The 21,311-nt window shown below is 44.0% G+C and overlaps 1 protein-coding gene across 1 annotated transcript in view; it reads right to left on the reverse strand.

Moving 5' to 3' along the window:
* Nucleotides 1-20,342, reverse strand: part of LOC124613855 (epithelial discoidin domain-containing receptor 1-like) — a 616,622-nt gene extending 596,280 nt beyond the window's left edge. The window contains 1 exon segment of the mRNA XM_047142580.1: nucleotides 20,253-20,342. Within this exon segment, the coding sequence (XP_046998536.1) occupies nucleotides 20,253-20,316 (64 nt within the window). The 5' untranslated portion in view covers nucleotides 20,317-20,342.
* Between the last annotated feature and the right edge of the window lie 969 nt (nucleotides 20,343-21,311).

The following is a 21,311-nucleotide window of genomic DNA, read 5'->3' on the forward strand; positions in this document are numbered from 1 at the left end:
AGTACGACGTTGGCTCCGACATCGACCAGTGGAATGGTACCGTGCAGGCATACAGGCCCTCATTTCAAGGTGGCGTAAGGCCGTAGCATTGAATGGAGATTACGTTGAAAAATAGTGTTGTGTAGCTAAGAGATTGGGGAATAACCTGGTGTATTTCAATGCTGAATAAAACAACCCCTGTTTCAGAAAAAAAATGTGTTGCATTACTTATTGAACTGCCCTCGTAAAAAAAGAAAAACGGCTAAAAGCCATTAACTCAAAATTCAGACCCCAAAAAGAATATTTAGAAGACAGAAGGTCTCACGTTAAGTAAGTTCTATAATTTGGCTGAAGGGCCAAAAATCTAACACTTGAAAAGCAACAACCTTAATTTAAATACGGCTGAAGGCCGATAATTAAAGACTCAAGGTAAAATTAAACAAAAAAACACAAGGCAGAAGGCCTTATCTTCAATTAGGCTGAAGGCTCCAAAAGGTCTGATGCTCGAAAGGTAAAGATCCTTAGTTAAAAAGCGGCTGAATGCCCCATGATTTAAACCTCGAGGTACAATGAATTTAAACAACAAAGCCATATCTTGAATCAGGCTGAAGGCCTCAAACAGTCTAACACTTGACAAGCAAGGAATTTTAATTTTAAAGTGGCTAAAGGTCCATGACTTAAAACACCACTAAAAACACTTCAACTTTAATTAAAAAACATCGGCTATGAGCCATACAAATACACACAACAGAAAATAAGTAAAGGCAGTGCAGCTAACGGCGCTCAAGAGTTTCGGGGGTCGTCCAGCACTTGAAATACTAACGATCACTTAGGTGAGACAGGCAGTTGGCCCAACCATTCTCGATCCAACGACAACCCAACCAACAGGCAGTTAACGGACCCACCGACAAGGTAACTTCCGCTCCACTCCACCAGCACACAACTGGGAGTTCAATGCAAACGTAAAAGGCATGGACGCCCTCAACCAAGCATACATTAAGCTGTCGAAGCACACACCATACTGGACAGCGACAACACGGTGGGGAAAGGACACTGCCTAAATTTACGTCAACGGCCAGGGCAGGTAACCGGAACTTTAACGGCCACATGGCAGAAAATTCCGCTGGTGCACTTCAATTGCAAATAACCAAATACAGTTAGACTCCACCGGACGGTGGCTAAACCTTCGCCAACTCGAACACACATTATATTGCTCCCGGGAATGTCTCAACAGCCAGCAACGAGAACCAAACCTGCTGGTAAATTAAATCCAAACTTTCGTGTCCAGGGTCGGTGAGCCACGGAACTTGTAGCGATGGGAACAGCCCCACACACTCTGACAGTGCATAGAGGCCGCCAGCGCGCCCGGCCAAACTACGCCCCGCAGAGATTACCTCGCTGCTCCACGCCGACCGATCGACTGTTCGCACAGCACAGCCGGAAACTATAAACACCAGAGCAAAGATAGTACAAGGTGCGAATATCGACACCATGGAAGTAAGAATAAGGGGAGATGGCGCTACGTATCCCAGCCGTACTACGTTTTGAAGCCATGGGGGCGTGGCTCGCTGCCATGACACTCTGACCAAAACATTGCGTGTATTACAGTCGCTAATTGCACCATATACGCATGTAACGTCATCAGATTGGTTGTTTCAAAGTTTTTGTTTAAAATAAAATCTAGTAAAGGCGAAATTCCGCGTTTCTTCTGATTAAAAATAGTTTTTAATGTAATATTACGAATAGCTAGCCTTCAAAGTAAACGATACAATTTTGTTAATTCAGTAATAAACGTGTATCACAAACTAAATAATAGAAACTGAAAACTAAGTTCGCTATAGCCTCCCTCCAAAGCCCCATAAATACATCTTGTTTGTAATACGTACTGGGACATTTCAGTTACGTTACACTACTGGGAAACACTGTTCATTACCACCAATATTTACTGAAATACGGTACATAGAATGGCAAATCTACACAGTGTCCTGTTTAGGCCTATACTTTACGCCAGTTAATGTAGTGTTAGCTTTTAATTTGATACACGATGAAGACAAAATGAGTTACTCAACACTTCGATTATCGACGATACGTACGTATTTAACTGAAACGTGAACTTGAAAACTAAGAATTTAATTCTTTGAATTAACATACCTTTTGCAAATGTTTTGGGTGTGTAGGGAAAACTGATGGTACAGCATTTTCTCGGAGCCTTACTGTTGAAGGGGAAGTTCGGTCTATGTCCTCTTCTCGGAAATGCTGAGAACATATAGTGCTCCATTTAGACGCACGCCAATTGTTCCTCCTCACGGCATTTTCCCACAGAGTTTTCCGACTTTCATTTTTAGGAAATCTAAAATCATGCAGGAGAAAAACACGCTATAGTACAAGTACCGATGTAGCACACGTTCATTCACAATGAAGTTGTAAAATCACACTTAACGAGACAACTTACACATGAAATGTTATTCCCTTCGATTTCGCATCACAATCAGAACGATTCGTACATCCGAACACCGCACAAGTCACCATAATAGCGAAAAATCATTCCAAAAGCGAGCGACAAGCCTATGCACACAAGCTTACAGCAGCAATGTTTTGGTCGGATTGAGATGGCTATCCTCGGCTTCACATAGCTTCACAGCTGTGACGTCATGGCGTCTCCCTCTATTCTTACCTCCATGATCGACACACACCGCTGCTGCCTCTCACGGACAGAGGGAACAACAGCATAATCGCAGTAACAGCGGGAAACCGAACACAGAATAGGAACCAAGGTTTAAACCGACGCGTAACATGAGCCCAACACGGCTCAGAACATGAGACAGGAGTGTGATGATTACAGGAAGTGATTAAAGCGGATCGGTCTGATGGACAGTTGTGTAATGTATGGGCAACCGGCAGACAGTGCGAGTGGCCGCTGGTTGTCGCGGATTACCCGCGCTGCGCCGCGCTGCTGCCTGGGCGCGCTATTGAGCCACTCCGCCGCGCGCACCTCTGTTGTTGACAAACTGGCGGGCGGCGTGACGTCAGCCGGAGCCGCGTCCCAACTTCCGGCGGGAATTTATGCGGCGCGGCGCGGCGCGGCGCGGCCAGGTGCTGGCTGCCGGCTCGCGCCTCAGCAACTTGGGGGCTGAGTTTGGCGGCCCGGCGCCGCTTTTGTGCCGCGGCGCCTTCCGATTTACGGACGCGCGAACCGAGTAGTTCTCACTTCTGCTGTCGTCGCTGACAACGGAGCTTTCGGTTTAAGCATAACATTAGCTCCCAGCTCTGCAGCTGCCGTCACGCGGTTTGCCCACGATGAGGCCACCGTGTGTAGCGCCGTGAGTTGAAGGACTCACTGCCCCCCCCCCCCCCCGTCTCTCTCTCTCTCTCTCTCTCTCTCTCTCTCTCTCTCTGTGTGTGTGTGTGTGTGTGTGTGTGTGTGTGTGTGAGTGTTTCAAGTCACATCTGCGGGAAGAGCGGAGTTCATATAAGAAATCTGATTTGATCAACTATAAATGGTTCTGAAAGCCTGCGACTGTGAAAACAATAGGTTTGTTTACAAATAACTCGTCTGCTACCAGTCACGATTTTCTTTATTTTATTTTTCGCACGACGCGTTTCGGGAAGTGATTCCCACTTTCAAGTGCGTTTTTTGTGTTTGTTGTGTCATTCCTATGTGATGTTGTCAATGTGTGAGATTCTGCTTCATTTTGTTGACTTTAAGTTTCTTTATGGTCCATTTGTGCAGAGTCTCACACACACTAAACATCACACACAACATGTTGTACACTTTTAAACATCCAAAACATTTTTCATAAACCAAAAATGTTTTCAAAAATGTTATGAAATATGTTTTCGATGTTTAAAAGTGTACAACACGTTGTGTGTGTGTGTGTGTGTACCTCTGTACAAATGGGCCATAAGGAAACGTAAAGTCAACAAAATGAAGTAGAATCTCACACATCGACAATATCACATAGGAATGACACAGCAAACACAAAAAACGCACTTCAAAATGGGAATGATTTCCCGAATCGCGTCGTGCGAAAAATTAAATAAAGAAAATCGTGAGTGGTAGCAGACGAGTTATTTGTAAACAAACCTATCATATAAGAAATATTTGAAGCGTAATAAATGAATCTGCACTTACATCTACATCGGTACTCTGCAAATCACATTTAAGTGCCTAGCAGAGCCTCCTCGAAACACCTTCACAATTCTCTATTATTCCAATCTCGTATAGCGTGCAGAAAGAACGAACATCTGCGGAGGAGGACAAAAGTATTCAATTCGGGCATTGGAAGTAATCGGAGAAGTAAACAGTAAATCTGTTTTTAACTGAAAATATATATTTTATTCTTTACAAATGTGTAATACATATGTCAGACCGAACATATGCAGAACAACAAGTAACAAAACACACATCATGTAAAAGAAATTGAAACACACAATGGACAAAAGTATTCAGACACGCAGCGGTCAGTATTTGGTTATGCGTTCCTTTTTCTGTTTTACAGCCCTCAATCTTTCTGGCATGGAGTAAACAACCTTTTCCGTTTCATCCGAGCCGATATTCAGCCATTCTTCTTCTATCAATACACGCAAATGTATGAAACTGCTCGCATGTCGTTTGTACAGTCTCGTTTTCAGTTCATTCCAGAGGCTTTCGATGGGATTGAGGTCCGGAGACTGCGGTGGTGTGATGAGGTGATGAGCCATGTTGTATAGGATTCTCAGTTGGACTGTTCCCGCCGTATGCTTAGGATCATTCTCTTGTTGGAAATAAAAGGCACCTCCAACATCCAACTTCGCAGCACTTTTCATCAGATTTTGTTTGAGTATATCGAGATAGACGAATTTGTCCATGGTGCCTTCAATAAAGACAAGCTCGTCAGCACCTCGGGAAGACATCCATCCCCACACCGTCACACTACTGCCTGCATGTTCGATGGTTGTTTGCATGTTTCTGGGCTCCCACCCTGTGTTTGCTTCACGCTACACTAAACTGCGGCCATCCACGTGGCTCAAAGTAAATTTGCATTCATCACTCCACAGAATCTTGTCCAAAAATGTCACATCCTTTCCGACAAATTCTTCGGCAAAAACCATCCCCTTTTTTACGTTACACTTACTTGCGAACGGTTTGCACCTTGACACTCTGGCACTGTACCCAGCACTGCTGAGGCATCTGCGCAATGTTCTGACCCTAATTTCGGTACCAAAGCCTTCTGCCAGTCTGCCGCTATACAAGGGGCCGCTTTCGGCGGATAGTTTTTTCGCCATTCGAACTGTCTTCCTCTTATATCTGTTCGTGAGTTTCTGAGGACGCCCCTGTCGTGGACGATTGACGACAGTTTTCTCTTCTTTCTATTTGTGGAAGATACTAAATATTTTCGGCTTCAGTTGACGACATTGCCTATTTCTGCATATGATTTTCCCCTCACTATGCATCCCCACAATAAGCCTTCGCACTTCCACTGTCGTTTCCCCACCTTTACGGGGCACGGCGCTACGTTGGTCATTTTTTGACGAGACCTGAGCTTTCCTGTAGTACGAGACAGCTGCCTTGCCTACACTGACTGCTTGCTGCCGCCGAGTTGTGCCTTCAGACTGCCGTTACGTTGTCAAGCAGGGCGGTGTCTGATATTTTTATCCTGCGTGAAACGCACTCCTGTGATGGTAACACAGAACTAATCGTTCCAGGTAGATGGTACGGTGACATTCGCATAGTCGACGTCTTTCGAAATATTCCCTGCATTATGGCACAAACGCAGACACATCAATTACAACTGACCGTGAGATACGCAACTGACCTGTGTCTGAATACTTTTGTCCGTCTCTGTATATCTTTCCGTACGATCTCTGATATCCCTTATTTTATCATGGTGATCGTTTCTCCCTATGTGGGTCGGTGTCATCAAAATATTTTCGCATTTTCAGGAGAAAGTTGGTGATTGGAATTCCGTGAGAACATTTCTCCGAAATGAAAAACGCCTTTGTCTTAATGATGTCCATCTCAAATCCCGTATCGTTTAAGTGGCGCTCCCTTCCCTATTACGCGATAATACAAAACGTGCGGCCCTTCTTTCAACTTTTTCTTGTACTCCGTCAATCCTATCTCGTAAGGATCCCGCTCGGCGCAGCACTCTTCTAAAAGAGGACGGACAAGCGTAGTGTAGGCTGTGTCCTTAGTACATCTGTTATACAGGGTGAAAAGTATTTAAACCGACAAACTCTGGGAGGTTGTAGGGGACATCAAAACAGATATTTTTCCCTAATGTCGTTTTTTCCTATGAGGAGTATTTAAACCAGTAGAGGAAGATTTCGCTGGCGGCAAATCAATTAAACCAACAAACACATTTCCATTTTTTTATGACCGAGAGACAACAGATTAACCCAACCCAGTTTCAATTACAGTAGATTTTCAAAAATACCTCCACTGACACGCAAACAAAGCCTACACCGTCGGATCATGTTCTGTTTGACACGGGCAAAAACCCCAGGAGTATCCTGAATTGTTCCTGCTGCTGCTGCTACTATCCGGGCAACCAGATACTCTTCTGATGCAACAAGAGTTGCAGAAACAAGGTTACGCGTCTCCCCCCAAAGTCTAGAGGGGACATATCTGGGGATCGAGCAGGCCATGGTACAGGACCACTTCTGCCAATCCACGTTTCTGGAAACCGTCGGTCCAGGAATCGACGCACACGACGACTGAAATGTGCCGCCGCCCCATCATGTTGGAACCACATGCGTTGTCTTGTAGGGAGCGGGACGTCTTCCAGAAATTCTGGCAATGCTCTGGCGAGAAAATTGTAATAGTGCCTGCCATTTAATGGTCTAGGTAGCAGATACGGCCCAATTAAACAGTCCCCAACAACACCGACCCACACATTAACGAAGAACAGCACTTGATGAGCGCTAGTAACTGTGGCATGTGGGTTATACCCACTCCAAACATGCGAATTGTGAATGTTGAAGACTCCATCACGCCCAAATGTTGCTTCATTGGTAAACAACTCAGAGGATGGAAATGTAGGATCGATTTCACATTGTTCCAGGTACCACTGCGAAAACTGTGCTCGGGGTGGACAATCAACTGGTTGCAGGTTGTGGTCACGCTGTAAGTGAAATGGACGTAACAACTGCTCTCGAAGGTCTGTTCTTACATTCGTCTGATTCATCCCCATGTTACATGCAATTTTACGAATGTTGATTGAAGGCTCCCGCTCCACATGCTGCAAGGCAGCTTCTTCAAATTGCAGCGTTCTTATCGTGCGATGGCGTCCCTGTCCAGGTAATCTGATAAATGACCCGGTCTCACGCAGACGTTGGTACACAGCAGCAAAGGCCGTATGATGCGGGATACGGCGATTAGGATATTGTTGTTGATAAACCCGCTGTGCAGCTCGTCCGTTGTGGTGCGCTACGTAGTACTCACCAACCATATCAGTGTACTCACTCCAGGTGTATCGCTCCATTAGGAAACAGAGACAATGTACTGGTGGACAGCAGTTGCCTAAAACTGAAGAGCGTAATACGGCCTCCACTGGCTTAAATAATCCTCATAGGAAAAAATGACATTAGGGAAAAATATTTGTTTTCATGTACCCTACAACCTCCCAGAGTTTGTCGGTTTAAATATTTTTCACCCTGTATTTCCTAAGTCTCCTGCCAATAAAACGCAATCTTTGGTTAGCCTTCGCCACAACATTTTCAATGTGTTCCTTCCTGTTTAAGTTGTTCGTAATTGTAATTCCTAGGTAGTTATTTGAATTTACTGCTTTTAGATTTGACTGATTTATCGTGTAACCGAAGTTTAACGGATTCCTTTTAGCACTCATGTGGAAGACCTCACACTTTTCGTTATTTAGTGTCAGTTGCCAATTTTCGCACCATACAGATATCTTTTCTAAAGCGTTAGGCAATTTGTTTTGATCTTCTGATGACTTTCTAGTCGATAAAAGACAGCGTTATTTGCAAACAACCTAAGACGGCTGCTCAGATTGTTTCCAAAATCGTTTATGTAGATAAGGAACAGCAAATTGCCTGTAACACTACCTTGGGGAACGCCAAAAATCACTTCTGCTTTACTCGATAACTTTCCGTCAATTAATACGAACTGTGACCTCTTCGACTTGAAATCACGAATCCAGTCACATAACTGAGACGATGTTCCATTGACACGCAATTTCAATGCAAGTCGGTTGTGTGGTACACTGTCAAAAGCCTTCTGGAAATTCAGAAATACGGAATCGAACTGAAATCCCTTGTCGATAGCATTCAACACTTCATGTGAATAAAGAGCTAGTTGTGTTTCACAAGAGCAATGTTTTCTAAATCCGTGTTGACTATGTGTCAATAGACCGTTTTCTCCGAGGTAATTCATAGCGTTCGAAAACAATATATGTCCCAAAATCTTGCTGCATATCGACGTTAATGATATGGGCCTGTAATTTAGTGGATTACTCCTACTACCTTTCTCGAATACTGGTGTGACCTGTGCAGCTTTCCAGTCCTTCGGTACGGATATTTCGTCGAGCGAACGCTTGTAAATGATTGTTAAGCATGGAGCTATTGCTTCAACATACTCTGAAAGGAACGTATTTGGCATACAGTCGGGACCAGAAGACTTGCTTTTAGTAAGTGATTTGAGTTGCTTCACTGATCCTTGGATATCTACTTCTACGTTACTTATGTTGGCAACTGTTCTTGACTCGAATTCTGGAATATTTACCTCGTCTTCTTTCGTGAAGGCATTTTGGGAGGCTGTCTTTGGTAACTCTGCTCTTGGCAGCACTGTCTTCGAGAGTATCCCCATTGCTACCGTGGAGAGAAGGCGTTGATTGTCTTGGCGCTAGCATACTTTACATACGACCAGAATCTCTTTGGATTTTCTGCCAGGTTTCGAGACAAAGTTTCGTTCTGGAAACAATTATAAGCATCTCACATTGAAGTCTGCTCTGAATTTCGAGCTTCTGTAAAAGATCAAATCTTGGAGATTTTGCGTCTGTTTAAGTTTGGCATGTTTTTCCGTTTTTTCTAACTGTGTTCTTTCCCGTTTTGTGTACCAAGGAGGATCAGCTCTGTCGTTTGTTAATTTATTTTGTATAAATCTCTCAATTGCTGCCGATAATACTTCTTTGAATACAACATACATCTGGCCTACACTTATATTGTTAATTTGGAAGGAGTGGAATTTTTCTCTCAGGAAGGCGTCAAGTGAATTTTTAACTGTTTTATTGAATAGGTATATTCTTCGTTTATTTTTGAAGGATTTGAGGGTTACAATATTTAGTCTTGCTACGACAACCTTGTATTCACTAATGTCTGTATCCGTTTCGACGCTCGTTATTAACTCAGGATTATTTGTTGCTAAGAGGTCAAGTGTGTTTACACAACCGTGTACTATTTGCGTGGGCTCATATACTAACTGCTCGAAATAATTTTCTTAGTGTGCGTTTAGCACAATTTCCGATGATATTTTATGCGTACCTCCGGAACTAAACATGTATTTTCGCCAGCATATCGAGGGTAAATTAAAGTCACCACCAATTACTATCGTATGAGTCGGGTACGTGTTTGAAATCAAGCTCAAGTTTTCTTTGAACCTTTCAGCAACTGTATCGTCTGAATTGGCCGGTCAGTAAAAGAATCCAATTATTATTTTATTCCGGTTGCCAACAATGACCTCTGCCCATACTAACTTACAGGAACTATCTACTTCAATTTCGCGACAAGTTAAACTACTTCTGATATCAACACACATGCCACCGCTAACCATGTTTAGCCTATCCTTTCGGACCACCGTTAGGTTCTTCGCAGAAATTCCGGCTGAGCTTATCTCCGATTTCAGCCAGCTTTCAGTGCCTATAACGATTTGAGCATCAGTGCCTCCTATTAGCGCTTGGAGCTCTGGTACTTTCCCAACACAGCTACGACAATTTACAAATGTTTTATCGATGGTTCCTGTATGTACGTTCTTCCTGTTTTCGGCCTGCGCCTTTGTCACTGAAGCCCTTTTCGTGTTTTCCCGAGACCTTCTAATCTAAGAAACCGCCCAGTCCACGCCACACAGCTACTGTTACCCGTGTGACCACCTCCTGCGTATAGTAGACTTCTGACCTGTTTAGCGGAACCGGAAACCCAACCACCCCATGGGGCAAGTCGAGAAATCTGCAGCCTACACAGTTGCAGAACCGTCTGAACCTCTGACTCAGACCCTCCAGAGGTCCGCAATCGGTCCTGTCGACTATGCTGGAAATGGTCAGCTCTGCTTTCATCTCGAAAGCAAGACTGACAGCCTTTACCACTTCTGTTAGTCGCTCTAAACCAGAGAGAATCTCTTCTGATACAAAGTGATGCACACCATTGCTACCTACTGAGCCACCACCAGCAGCTGGCTGCGCTTTGTAATCATCATGGCATCCGGAAGGACACGTTCCGCGACTTGAATGACTCCACCTGGTATGCACACGGAATGCACATCGGCTTTCTTGGCCTTCTTGGCAGCCATGTCCGTAAGGGGCCCCAACTATCAATAATCGCACCCTCTGCGACTAACTGGATCTTGTAGGTTGAGAGGCTTCCTCTGAAATAGGACAGGTGGCGGCATATATATATATATATATATATATATATATATATATATATATATATATATATATATATATATAACTGGTAGAAGCGGACCTCGGGGAAGATCAGTTTGGATTCCGTAGAAATGTTGGAACTCGTGAGGCAATACTAACCTTACGACTTATCTTAGAAGAAAGATTAAGAAAAGGCAAACCTACGTTTCTAGCATTTGTAGACTTAGAGAAAGCTTTTGACAATGTTAACTGGAATACTCTCTTTCAAATTCTGAAGGTGGCAGGTATAAAATACAGGGAGCGAAAGGCTATTTAGAATTTGTACAGAAATCAGATGGCAGTTATAAGAGTCGAGGGGCATGAAAGGGAAGCAGTGGTTGGGAAAGGAGTGAGACAGGGTTGTAGCCTCTCCCCGATGTTATTCAATCTGTATACTGAGCAAGCAGTAAAGGAAACAAAAGAAAATTTCGGAGTAGGTATTAAAATTCATGGAGAAGAAGTAAAAACTTTGAGGTTCGCCGATGACATTGTAATTCTGTCAGAGACAGCAAAGGACTTGGAAGAGCAGTTGAACGGAATGGACAGTGTCTTGAAAGGAGGATATAAGATGAACATCAACAAAAGCAAAACGAGGATAATGGAATGTAGTCGAATTAAATCGGGTGATGCTGAGGGAATTAGATTAGGAAATGAGACACTTAAAGTAGTGAAGGAGTTTTGCTATTTAGGGAGTAAAATAACTGATGATGGTCGAAGTAGAGAGGATATAAAATGTAGACTGGCAATGGGAAGGAAATCGTTTCTGAAGAAGAGAAATTTGTTAACATCGAGTATAGATTTAAGTGTCAGGAAGTCGTTTCTGAAAGTATTTGTGTGGAGTGTAGCCATGTATGGAAGTGAAACATGGACGATAACTAGTTTGGACAAGAAGAGAATAGAAGCTTTCGAAATGTGGTGCTACAGAAGAATGCTGAAGATAAGGTGGGTAGATCACGTAACTAATGAGGAGGTATTGAATAGGATTGGGGAGAAGAGAAGTTTGTGGCACAACTTGACTAGAAGAAGGAATCGGTTGGTAGGACATGTTCTGAGGCATCAAGGGATCACCAATTTAGTATTGGAGGGCAGCGTGGAGGGTAAAAATCGTAGAGGGAGACCGAGAGATGAATACACTAAACAGATTCAGAAGGATGTAGGTTGCAGTAGGTACTGGGAGATGAAGAAGCTTGCACAGGATAGAGTAGCATGGAGAGCTGCATCAAACCAGTCTCAGGACTGAAGACCACAACAACACACACACACACACACACATTATATATATATATATATATATATATATATATATATATATATATATATATATATATATAAATATAGGTGGATACAATTAATAGTTGAAGTTATTCCACGAAACACTATTTTCTTCCACTTGGTGAAAGGTCTCAAGCCTATTATCTCAAGTATGCCTAGTTGCTGTTCATCGCATTTCGTTAGTGTCCAGCTTCCAGGACCGTATGTTAATATCGGCTTCATTACAGCCTTTTACACATAACTTTAGTTCTCCTGAATAGTAGCTTAAATTTTAGATGTTTTCTGATGCCATGCTAGTACTTGTTGACGCACTGCGTTTGTTCTTGCAGTTTACTTCTGATCCAAGGTATCTGGAACTACGCTTCACTGCTGCTCGGCGAAGCAGTGTCACGGAGGGAACGACCCCTGTGCTGTCCAGCTGCTCCCTGCTGCTCCAAGCTACAGGCGGGTGGCGACCGTCTGCCCATGGCGACAGCCTGTGCTTTTTCAGCCTCAAAGGACAGGCACTGCTTTCGTCTTCCAATGTGTCACCTTGTCGAACGCCGTGTGAAGAGTCCTTAGCAGATGCACAGCGTTCACACTTCTGCTATAGCACGTGCGTGGGTGGAGCACTAACTGCAGCCGCTCTATCTGCCTCAGATTGTACGGCGGAGGTCGGAGGACGCCTGCTAGGACATGACGTCACGCGGATCGCCGTCCTGAGTACTCACGTTAGACCTGTGCCCGCCGAGGTACGAATGCAAAACACTCACGTTACACAAAGGGACACACTGTAAAACTGACGTACGCTGGAGGAAGTCGTGCCACGCGGATTCGGAGGTGCCGGAGACATTCAGCAGTATAGAGCCCAAGTTCTATTCGCTCCGTGGCGTCCACAGTTCGTAGCTGCTGCCGTAGTGGCTTTTCTTTGAAGACCGTTACCCTGGGAAGAGCCTCTCATCATCCACATGTCGCATGCGGTGTTTCAGGTACAGGCTGTTCAGAACCCTTTGATGAGGCGGGTAGCCCGAAAGGGTTCGGGCTTCATTCCCAGTTTCTGGGGCGATGACGACCCCCACTTGCTGTCACTCCGATGGGTCATGCCTGGTGAGGTGAAGATGGCACTGAAAGCGTGGATCAGCTGAGCTGTTGCTGCTCGACTGGCTGATTTCTCATTTTTTTGGAATTCAGCCACCGCTGCTACGAGCACCCCTCCACCCCCCGTCGGCAGCCATCCACTTACGCCACCATCACAGACCATTCACCATCAGCTGGGTTTTAAAAGTGTTCGATGGATCGAAGATCGGCGTGGACTTTACTAAAAAGACGTCGGTCAGGGAGTTCACATTGGTTTTCGCCTCACAGGTGACTAAGTCTCTCATTTGTAACGATTTGGTGTTGTCAGAAAACATTTTTCGACGTTTTCCACGCCGCTCTCTTATTTACAATAAGCGCCAACACCTGGTTCGCTCACATCCGTCGCAGTGCCCGTCATCCGCTGATTTTATTTGCCTCTCAACTCAGTTTATACGAGGATATTGTACAGAAGAATGTAAAAAAAAATAAATAAAGAAAGAAAACTGCCGGCTGGAGTGGCCGAACGGTTCTGGGCGCTTCAGTCTGGAACCGCGCGACTGGTACGGTCGCAGGTTCGAATCCTGCCTCTGGCATGGATGTGTGTGATGTCCTTAGGTTAGTTAGGTTTAAGTAGTTCTAAGTTCTAGGGGACTGATGACATCAGAAGTCCCGTAGTGCTCAGAGCCATTTGACCCATTTTTTGTAAAAAAGACTAAGGGTCTTTTAGACGACGATCAGCTCGGCTATAGGAAAGAGAGGCAGTTCTGACGTTGTGGTCTATAATGGAAGCAAGAAAGTAGAAAAATGAAGATCCGCTTACAGGATCTGTCGACTTGGAGAAAGCATTACACAACGTAAAGTGATGCAAGGTGTTCAAAATTCTGAGGAAAAAGGGGGTAAGCTATAGGGAAAGACGGGTAATATACAGTATGTACAAGAGCGGACGACCAAGAACCAAGTGCTCAGATCAGAAAGGGTGTAAGACACGGATTTAGAATTTCGCCGCGACTGTTCAATCTGTACATCGGAAAAACAATGATCGAAACGAAAGAATGGCTCGGGAGACGGATTAAAATTCAAGGTGAAAGGAAATCAATGACACGACTCGTTGATGACATTGCTATTCTGAGTGAAAGTGAAGAAGAATTACAGGATCTGTAGAACGCAGTGAACATCTAATGAGTACTGGATGGACAGTGCTTCGAAGAAAGACCAAAGTAATGAGATGTAGTACAAGAGAACACCGAGGAAATATCAGAACTGGTGATCACGAAGACGATGAAGTTAAGGAATTCTGCTTACAAGGCAGCAAGATAACCCATGTCGATCGGCGCAAGGAGGACATAAAAAAGCAAGCACTGCCAAAAAGGGCATTCCTGGCCAAGGGAAGTCCCCTACTATCAGACGAAAGCCTTAATTTGCAGAAGAAATTTCAGATAGTGTACGTCGTGAGCAGAACATTGTATGGTTGTCGGACAGTGGGAAGACCAGAATAGAAGAGCATCGAAGCATTTGAGATGTGGTGCTAGAGTGAAATGTTGAAAATTAGATGGACTGAGAAGGTAAGGAATAACGAGGTTCCCAGCAGAATCGACGAAGAGAATGACATATGGGAAACACTGAGAAGAAGGGACAGGCTGAAAGGACAACTGCTAAGACATCAAGAATAACTTCCATGGTTCTACAGGGAGCTGCAGAGGTTGTAGAGGAAGACAGAGATTGAAATACATCTAGCAAATAATTGAAAACGTAGTTTGAGGTGGAAAGGTTGGCATAGGAGAGGAATTCGTGGGGGATCGCACCAAATCAAGATTGATGACCACATCCCCCCCCCCCCCCCCAAAAAAAAAGAAAGGTTAACCAGCGCTCGGTGGCTGGGTCTGACATTATATGCATCGTGTGTAAAGTCCTGTTTTTAAGGTAGTCGTGTGATCGAGATGCTCAGAAAATCGCAGCGTCCCTGTCCCGTATGTGGGTATGTGTCTTGTCTGCGGCTGCTGACTTCAGCGCAGGTGTGGTGTGTAGAGAACGTGGCATAACTACGTCCTGTAATACTCCCAGCTAGCACTAGGCCACATTTCGGTGGAGGAATGCCCTTTAGAAGGCTGGAACATGGTCGGACTGCGGGATCCTCTTGGCGTTGGCAGCTGTAATTATAAGCGGTAGTCTCTTCAAGTCGCCACGTGGAAGCGGTCTGGGCGGAATCTGCAACGTTTGATTGTTGGGTAGTAGGTCACCGCTCTCAGGGCCTCATGTGTTACGGCCACTCTTTTCAGCCGTGCTCTGCTGGTGTTTGTCATCCTGGAGCTTTGAGCTTCAGAACTGATCGCGGAGTGGCAGCGACACCACAAAGGCGGCGGGAGGCAGGCATCAGCGGACTGTACACGGCCACGCCATTTTCCCACGGTGGCGCAAGTGATCAGTGGCGGGAGCCCTGCGACGTCTGAACTACTTTCTGCCCAGGTGGAGGTATAAGTCAGGTCTGCCGCAGAAGTGGGGGCCGCGTACAGGTACTGTGGAAGTGCAGTATCCTCTACTTCCACTTTATGTTACAGATAACATTTAATAATGAATCCATTTTACTTTCATTCTTTCTTCATGTTTTACAACATATAATCCTTAAGCTTAACATCAGTAGTCAACGGAACGGTTTTACTTAACAGCTGTTTTGTTAAACCTTTAAATGTAAAGGGGGTGGGAGGGCAGGCCAAAGTGGCCGTGCGGTTAAAGGCGCTGCAGTCTGGAATCGCAAGACCGCTACGGTCGCAGGTTCGAATCCTACCTCGGGCATGGATGTTTGTGATGTCCTTAGGTTAGTTAGGTTTAACTAGTTCTCAGTTCTAGGGGACTAATGACCTCAGCAGTTGAGTCCCATAGTGCTCAGAGCCATTTGAACCATTTTTTTTTTTGGGTGGAAGGGCTGACCCAGTAAAGTGAACATTTCAATTCCAATGGTTTTATTAACTACCCAAAACAATGTCAAATAGAAATTGACAGGCGCCACTGAACCAAGGTTATTTAAGAGACATTCTTTACAGAAATCATATCAAGTTATTTATTAACTTTAACAAGCAACTGTAGTTAAGACACATTATTTAAGACCCTTTTCAATTGCAAACTTTAACATTACATGTAAAATAACAGTTGACACACAGCCTCAACTTTAACACGAATGCTTAACATGTACTTATTAAACTTAACTTGGACAATCTTGCAAATCGAGCACGAAATTATTCAAATGCCCCTTGACTTGTAAGATGAACTTACATTAGAAGCGTGTATTCGTCATTGCCATACTGGCGTATCACCCGGAGTGATGGTATGGGGTGCCATTGGTTACACGTCTCGGTCACCTCCTGTTCGCATTGACGGCACTTTGAACAGTGGACGTTACATTTCAGATGTGTTGCGACCCGTGGCTCTACTCTTCATTCGATCCCTGTGAAACCCTACATTTCAGCAGGATAATGCACGACCGCATGTTGCAGGTCCTGTACGGGCCATTCTGGATACAGAAAATGTTCGACTGCTGCCCTGGCCAGCACATTCTCCAGATCTCTCACCAATTCAAAACGTCTGGTCAATTGTGACCGAGCAACTGACTCGTCACAATACGCCAGTCACTACACTTGATGAAATGCGGTATCGTGTTGAAGCTGCATGGGCAGCTGTACCTTTACACGCCATCCAAGCTCTGACTCAATGCTCAAGCGTATCAAGGCCGTTATTACGGCCGGAGGTGGTTGTTCAGGGTACTAATTTCTCAGGATCTATGCACCCAAATTGCGTGAAAATGTAATCACATGTCAGTTCTAGTATAATATATTTGTCCAATGAATACCCGTATATCATCTGCATTCCTTCTTGGTGTAGCAATTTTAATGGCCAGTAGCGTAAGCCATATGACTGTACACGAACTTCGATAGCTCCAGTTTTCAGAGTTGTCTATCTATAATAAAAAGTTACGAGAAGAGGTCGCTTAACACTAGAAAGTCTAATATCTCAGGTAGTTATAGGCAACAACAAAAACTATCTTCATAGCTTTAATCTGGCTGGTTTCAAAGAAAAAGTTGAGTTTTTGACTGAAGAAAACATGTATTGTTTTGCTTTCCGTTTGCTGTTTCGTTGTGTCTCGAGCATGGACAAATGATGGTTCTAGTAATATAAAGAACAGAAAGAAAAAACTGAAGAGCGTGAGGGGTCAACGCAGCACCTTCATAATGCCGTTTCACCACCACTTTTAGGAACCGTTAGTGTTAAGGAGAAACTTAGCGAGGCATACAGACTTTCAAACAATGAGAATAACATGAAGGTTAAGAAGAATTGCGAAATTTTGTCCAAAATTGTAGAGGGCATTTTCCTTTGTAGAAATTCTGAAACTACCTTACTTGTACATGGTGAAAAAGACGATTCAGTAAATCAGCGGCCTTTAGAGAATTACTAATTTTTGTGTCTATATTGGATTCAGGTTTAAAGAAGCACTCAGAAACCAGTGCAGACGTTAAAGATGTTTCTAAGACGATTCAGGTAGTTGCCACGAAAGAGGTAAGGACGGAAATTGGAAGTGTTTCCTTTGTAAATATCATGGCTGATGCCCCAACAGATATTTTGGAAGTCACTTAAATGGTTCTTGTTCTACGGTACGTATTGAATGAAGAAATATTTCAGTGTTTTTGGGATTATTTATTCCAGAAGATGGAACAGCAAGCGGCATGTTAAAACGCGTTTTAGCGTAATAGGACATAATCCTTCGAGGAAATGGACAAAAATTTATAGCCCAGACACTGCATGGTCCAAATGTCATGAAAGGTAAAACAGCAGCAGTTGAAGCAAAAATCATAGCTGTTTATACTAATGCACATATCATCTACTGTTATGCACATCAGCTTAAATCAGTAAAAAGAAACGCAGCAAGTATTTCACGAAACCCAAGAATAGCCGGCCGGAGTGGCCGTGCGGTTCTAGGCGCTACAGTCTGGAGTCGAGCGACCGCTACGGTCGCAGGTTCGAATCCTGCCTCGGGCATGGATGTGTGTGATGTCCTTAGGTTAGTTAGGTTTAATTAGTTCTATGTTCTAGGCGGCTGATGACCTCAGAAGTTAAGTCACATAGTGCTCAGAGCCTTTTGAACCATTTGAACCCAAGAATATTTTTCTCTAGCATTCTGCTTATTCCAATATTCTTCTCAAAATCGTGGCAACCTGTATCCATTCTCAAGAAGCATAGGGACGTAAGCATTCCACTTCATCTTCTACGACGTCCAGTTTCTAAGGTACGGATCAGAAACAGAACTGTAAGAATTTGTAACCTTTAAGAAACAACCATTCTCAAATTTACTGAAAATCGACTGAAGGTCAGTCCACCACAGAAGCAACAAAAATTTTAAAATACCCGAGTGATAAGAGCGTCAAAGTGTGGTTGGACCTTTTTCATAAGATTATACCTCATTCTGAAAGAACTTACAAGTACAACCAAGTACAGTCTTGAGAAATTAGTGTGTTTAAGGCTAATTAACTCGTAACAAACTGCTATTTTAGAATTAAGAAAAGCGAAGTACTGTGAGTATCGTTCAGACCCTCTTTTCATAGAAGCTAAGGGAGTTTGTGATTGCGCATACAATGGAGAGATATTTTTCTACTAAACACTTAGTAGCTACTATATTGTTCTACAAGAAATGCTTTGCTAGGTTTAAGGATGAACATCCTACACAGCAGATACTATTGGCCACTGAAAACCTTGAAACTGAACTAAATGCATATTGTAGGTCTGATATTCATTAACTATGCAAAATTAACCGACTAGATGAAACTTTCTTGGAAAAAATGTCTTAGTCAAGTTACGAAACTGATATAAATCCCCTTCACTGTACCCATAACTACATCAGAGGCAGAACACTCCTTTTCCATGCCGAAAATAATAAAACCCTTCTGAAAAACACTATGAATTCGGAAAAACTAAATGCCCTTGGAGTGCTTTCAACCGAGAAGTGTTTCATCAGGTGGCATCCAGAGACGAAGAAGAAAATTAAAGTTCTTCTCGCACAAAAAATAAGAATGGATTTCCTTTTTAAATGAATAGATCAAGCTTTAATCGTAATAATTTAGGTTAAAGTAAGTAAAACATATTTGACTTTTGCCAAAGAAAAATCGCCAAAAGCCATACGTTTTCAGAAGTTATTTTGTCTATACGACCAGTTTCGGCATCTCATTGATGCCATCTTCAGGCCTATGGATTTCATGCATCGACAATCAGGTATACTGGATCCATCAGTATCTGAATTTCGTGAATTCGGTTTTGGAATCTTTACTTCGAAGACTTGATGGCTCGAGCTATGAATGTATCGATACATATCTTACTGTCTATACATAGAATGCATAGGGGCCAGAAGAAGGCATTAATGAGATGGCAGAACTTGTCGTCTAAGTAAAATAAGTTGTGAAAATATACTGCAGTTTGGAGATTTTTATTTGTGTAAATATTTGACAGGCCGCTGTCCCATATCCATGTCGGATCATCAGGGATATCTAGCTTTATTGTGGTAGGATTTTCGTTTATACATTTTTGCTTCCTTTTACATCATTTTAAAACAAAGACTAAAAATTTTCTGGGCAGCATCTTCGCTGATTTTAACTTTGAGCCGCCACTGTGTTCCAGGTATGCGAGTAGCACTATGAGGACACAGGGCTATCTGCGAGTAAATGGTTTCGTGAACGCAGTCTGAGCTTGCGTATTACAGTGACGAAAAGTGACTGGCACTTCCTTCTTTCTTTTGCTGGTGCCTTGTCCCTCAATTTCGAGGGTCGGCACGGTTAGGAACGGATTTCTCAAGATTAGTTATAAGGGGTTGCGGGATGCCCTTCCTGCCACCACCCCGTACCCCCCAGGGTGGAATTAGTGTACCCGAGCTGTCTGTGTCTAGTGTAATCCATGGCATAGTGCGAACGTGTTCAGATGTCTGCGACTCGTGTAACTGAGGCGGAACGTGGGGACCAGCCCAGTATGCACCTAACAGGATGTGGAAAACCGCCTAAAAACCACATCCAGGCTGACCAACACACCAGCCGACGTCGGTAATCCGCCGGGCGGATTCGATCTTGTGCTGGCGCGCCTACCCAAGTCCAGGAAGCAGCGCATTAGCGCTCTCGGCTAACCTGGTGGGCGAAAAGCGACTGGCACTGATTTGTTTAAAGTCACTGAAACTTCAACAGGAATAACAAGTGAATTGCAGTAAAACAGAAGCCAATGTGGAGGCCCAGACTTGCTTAAAAGGTACAACTCAGCGACATTTTACTTTAATCTCAAGTTGTTGGCCAACCAGTGACCTGGACTCACCTGCGGGCGCGGGCAGGTGGGCGAGCAGCAGCGCCGACAGCAGTGACGTCACAAGGGCGGCCATCCTGCGAGCCTTCAGAAGCAGCAGCAGCAGCAGCAGCAGCGTCGCCGCTGAGCGCAGCCGCCCCACCCTCCTGGTGCCGCCATCTGCTGGCAGAAGAGACACACGTCACACGTGGCAAAGCTGTGGGCTACCTGCTGCAAGGAAACGCAAAGTGTACAGGGTGTTCCAACAATTCCTATTACTGTTTTCTATGGCTTTCTATGGCTTGTAGAAAAAAAGTTTTGACAGGAAACCCACACCCACAAACGTACAATTTGTATATAAATTAAGTTGATGAAAGGATCACTAATAAATATTCAATTTCATGGTACAGTAAGTAATGGTAGAACTGTACAACATATGTATCGAGAATGGTTCAATTGGCTCTGAGCACTATGGGACTTAACAGTCCAAGCCCGAGGCAGGATTCGAACCTGCGACCGTAGCGGTCGCGCCGTTCCAGACTATAGCGCCTAGGACCACTCAGCCACTCCGGCCGGCCTGTATCAAGAATGTTTTGCAGATAACCTCAGTCTGTCTTCCACCACTTTCGCCTAATTTGAGCAACGGCTGCGAGAAATGAGTACATACTAAACAAGGAGGGTTGACGATGGTGCTCCAATGATGCGCATTAGGAATTGTGGATCACATGTATGAATAAATGTGTTGCAGACACAGCTTGCAGCGAACAGCAGTGTCTCCACATGGAGCAGATCCCATACAGCACACAGGTCAGAGCTGAATGTCTCCACTGTGTGCATACTATGAAGGGGGAGATTTGAAAGTGACCCAAATTCATACTTATTTTACACTAAAAATTTCATTTCTTGATGGGTTATACATCAAAAACTTATCTTCTAAGTCCCCACATAACCCATGACTGAGTAAACTATGTACCTCCATGAGATGGTGGTGTTGGGGAACACGCTGCATTAAGGAAGGTAAATAGATGCAGCTCAGATGAATGAGGAATCATTCTGGCGACGATGTAGAAAGCAGATGGGGACATGACTTGA

The sequence above is a fragment of the Schistocerca americana genome, chromosome 4 (assembly GCF_021461395.2).
Source record: "Schistocerca americana isolate TAMUIC-IGC-003095 chromosome 4, iqSchAmer2.1, whole genome shotgun sequence".
NCBI lineage: Eukaryota > Metazoa > Arthropoda > Insecta > Orthoptera > Acrididae > Schistocerca > Schistocerca americana.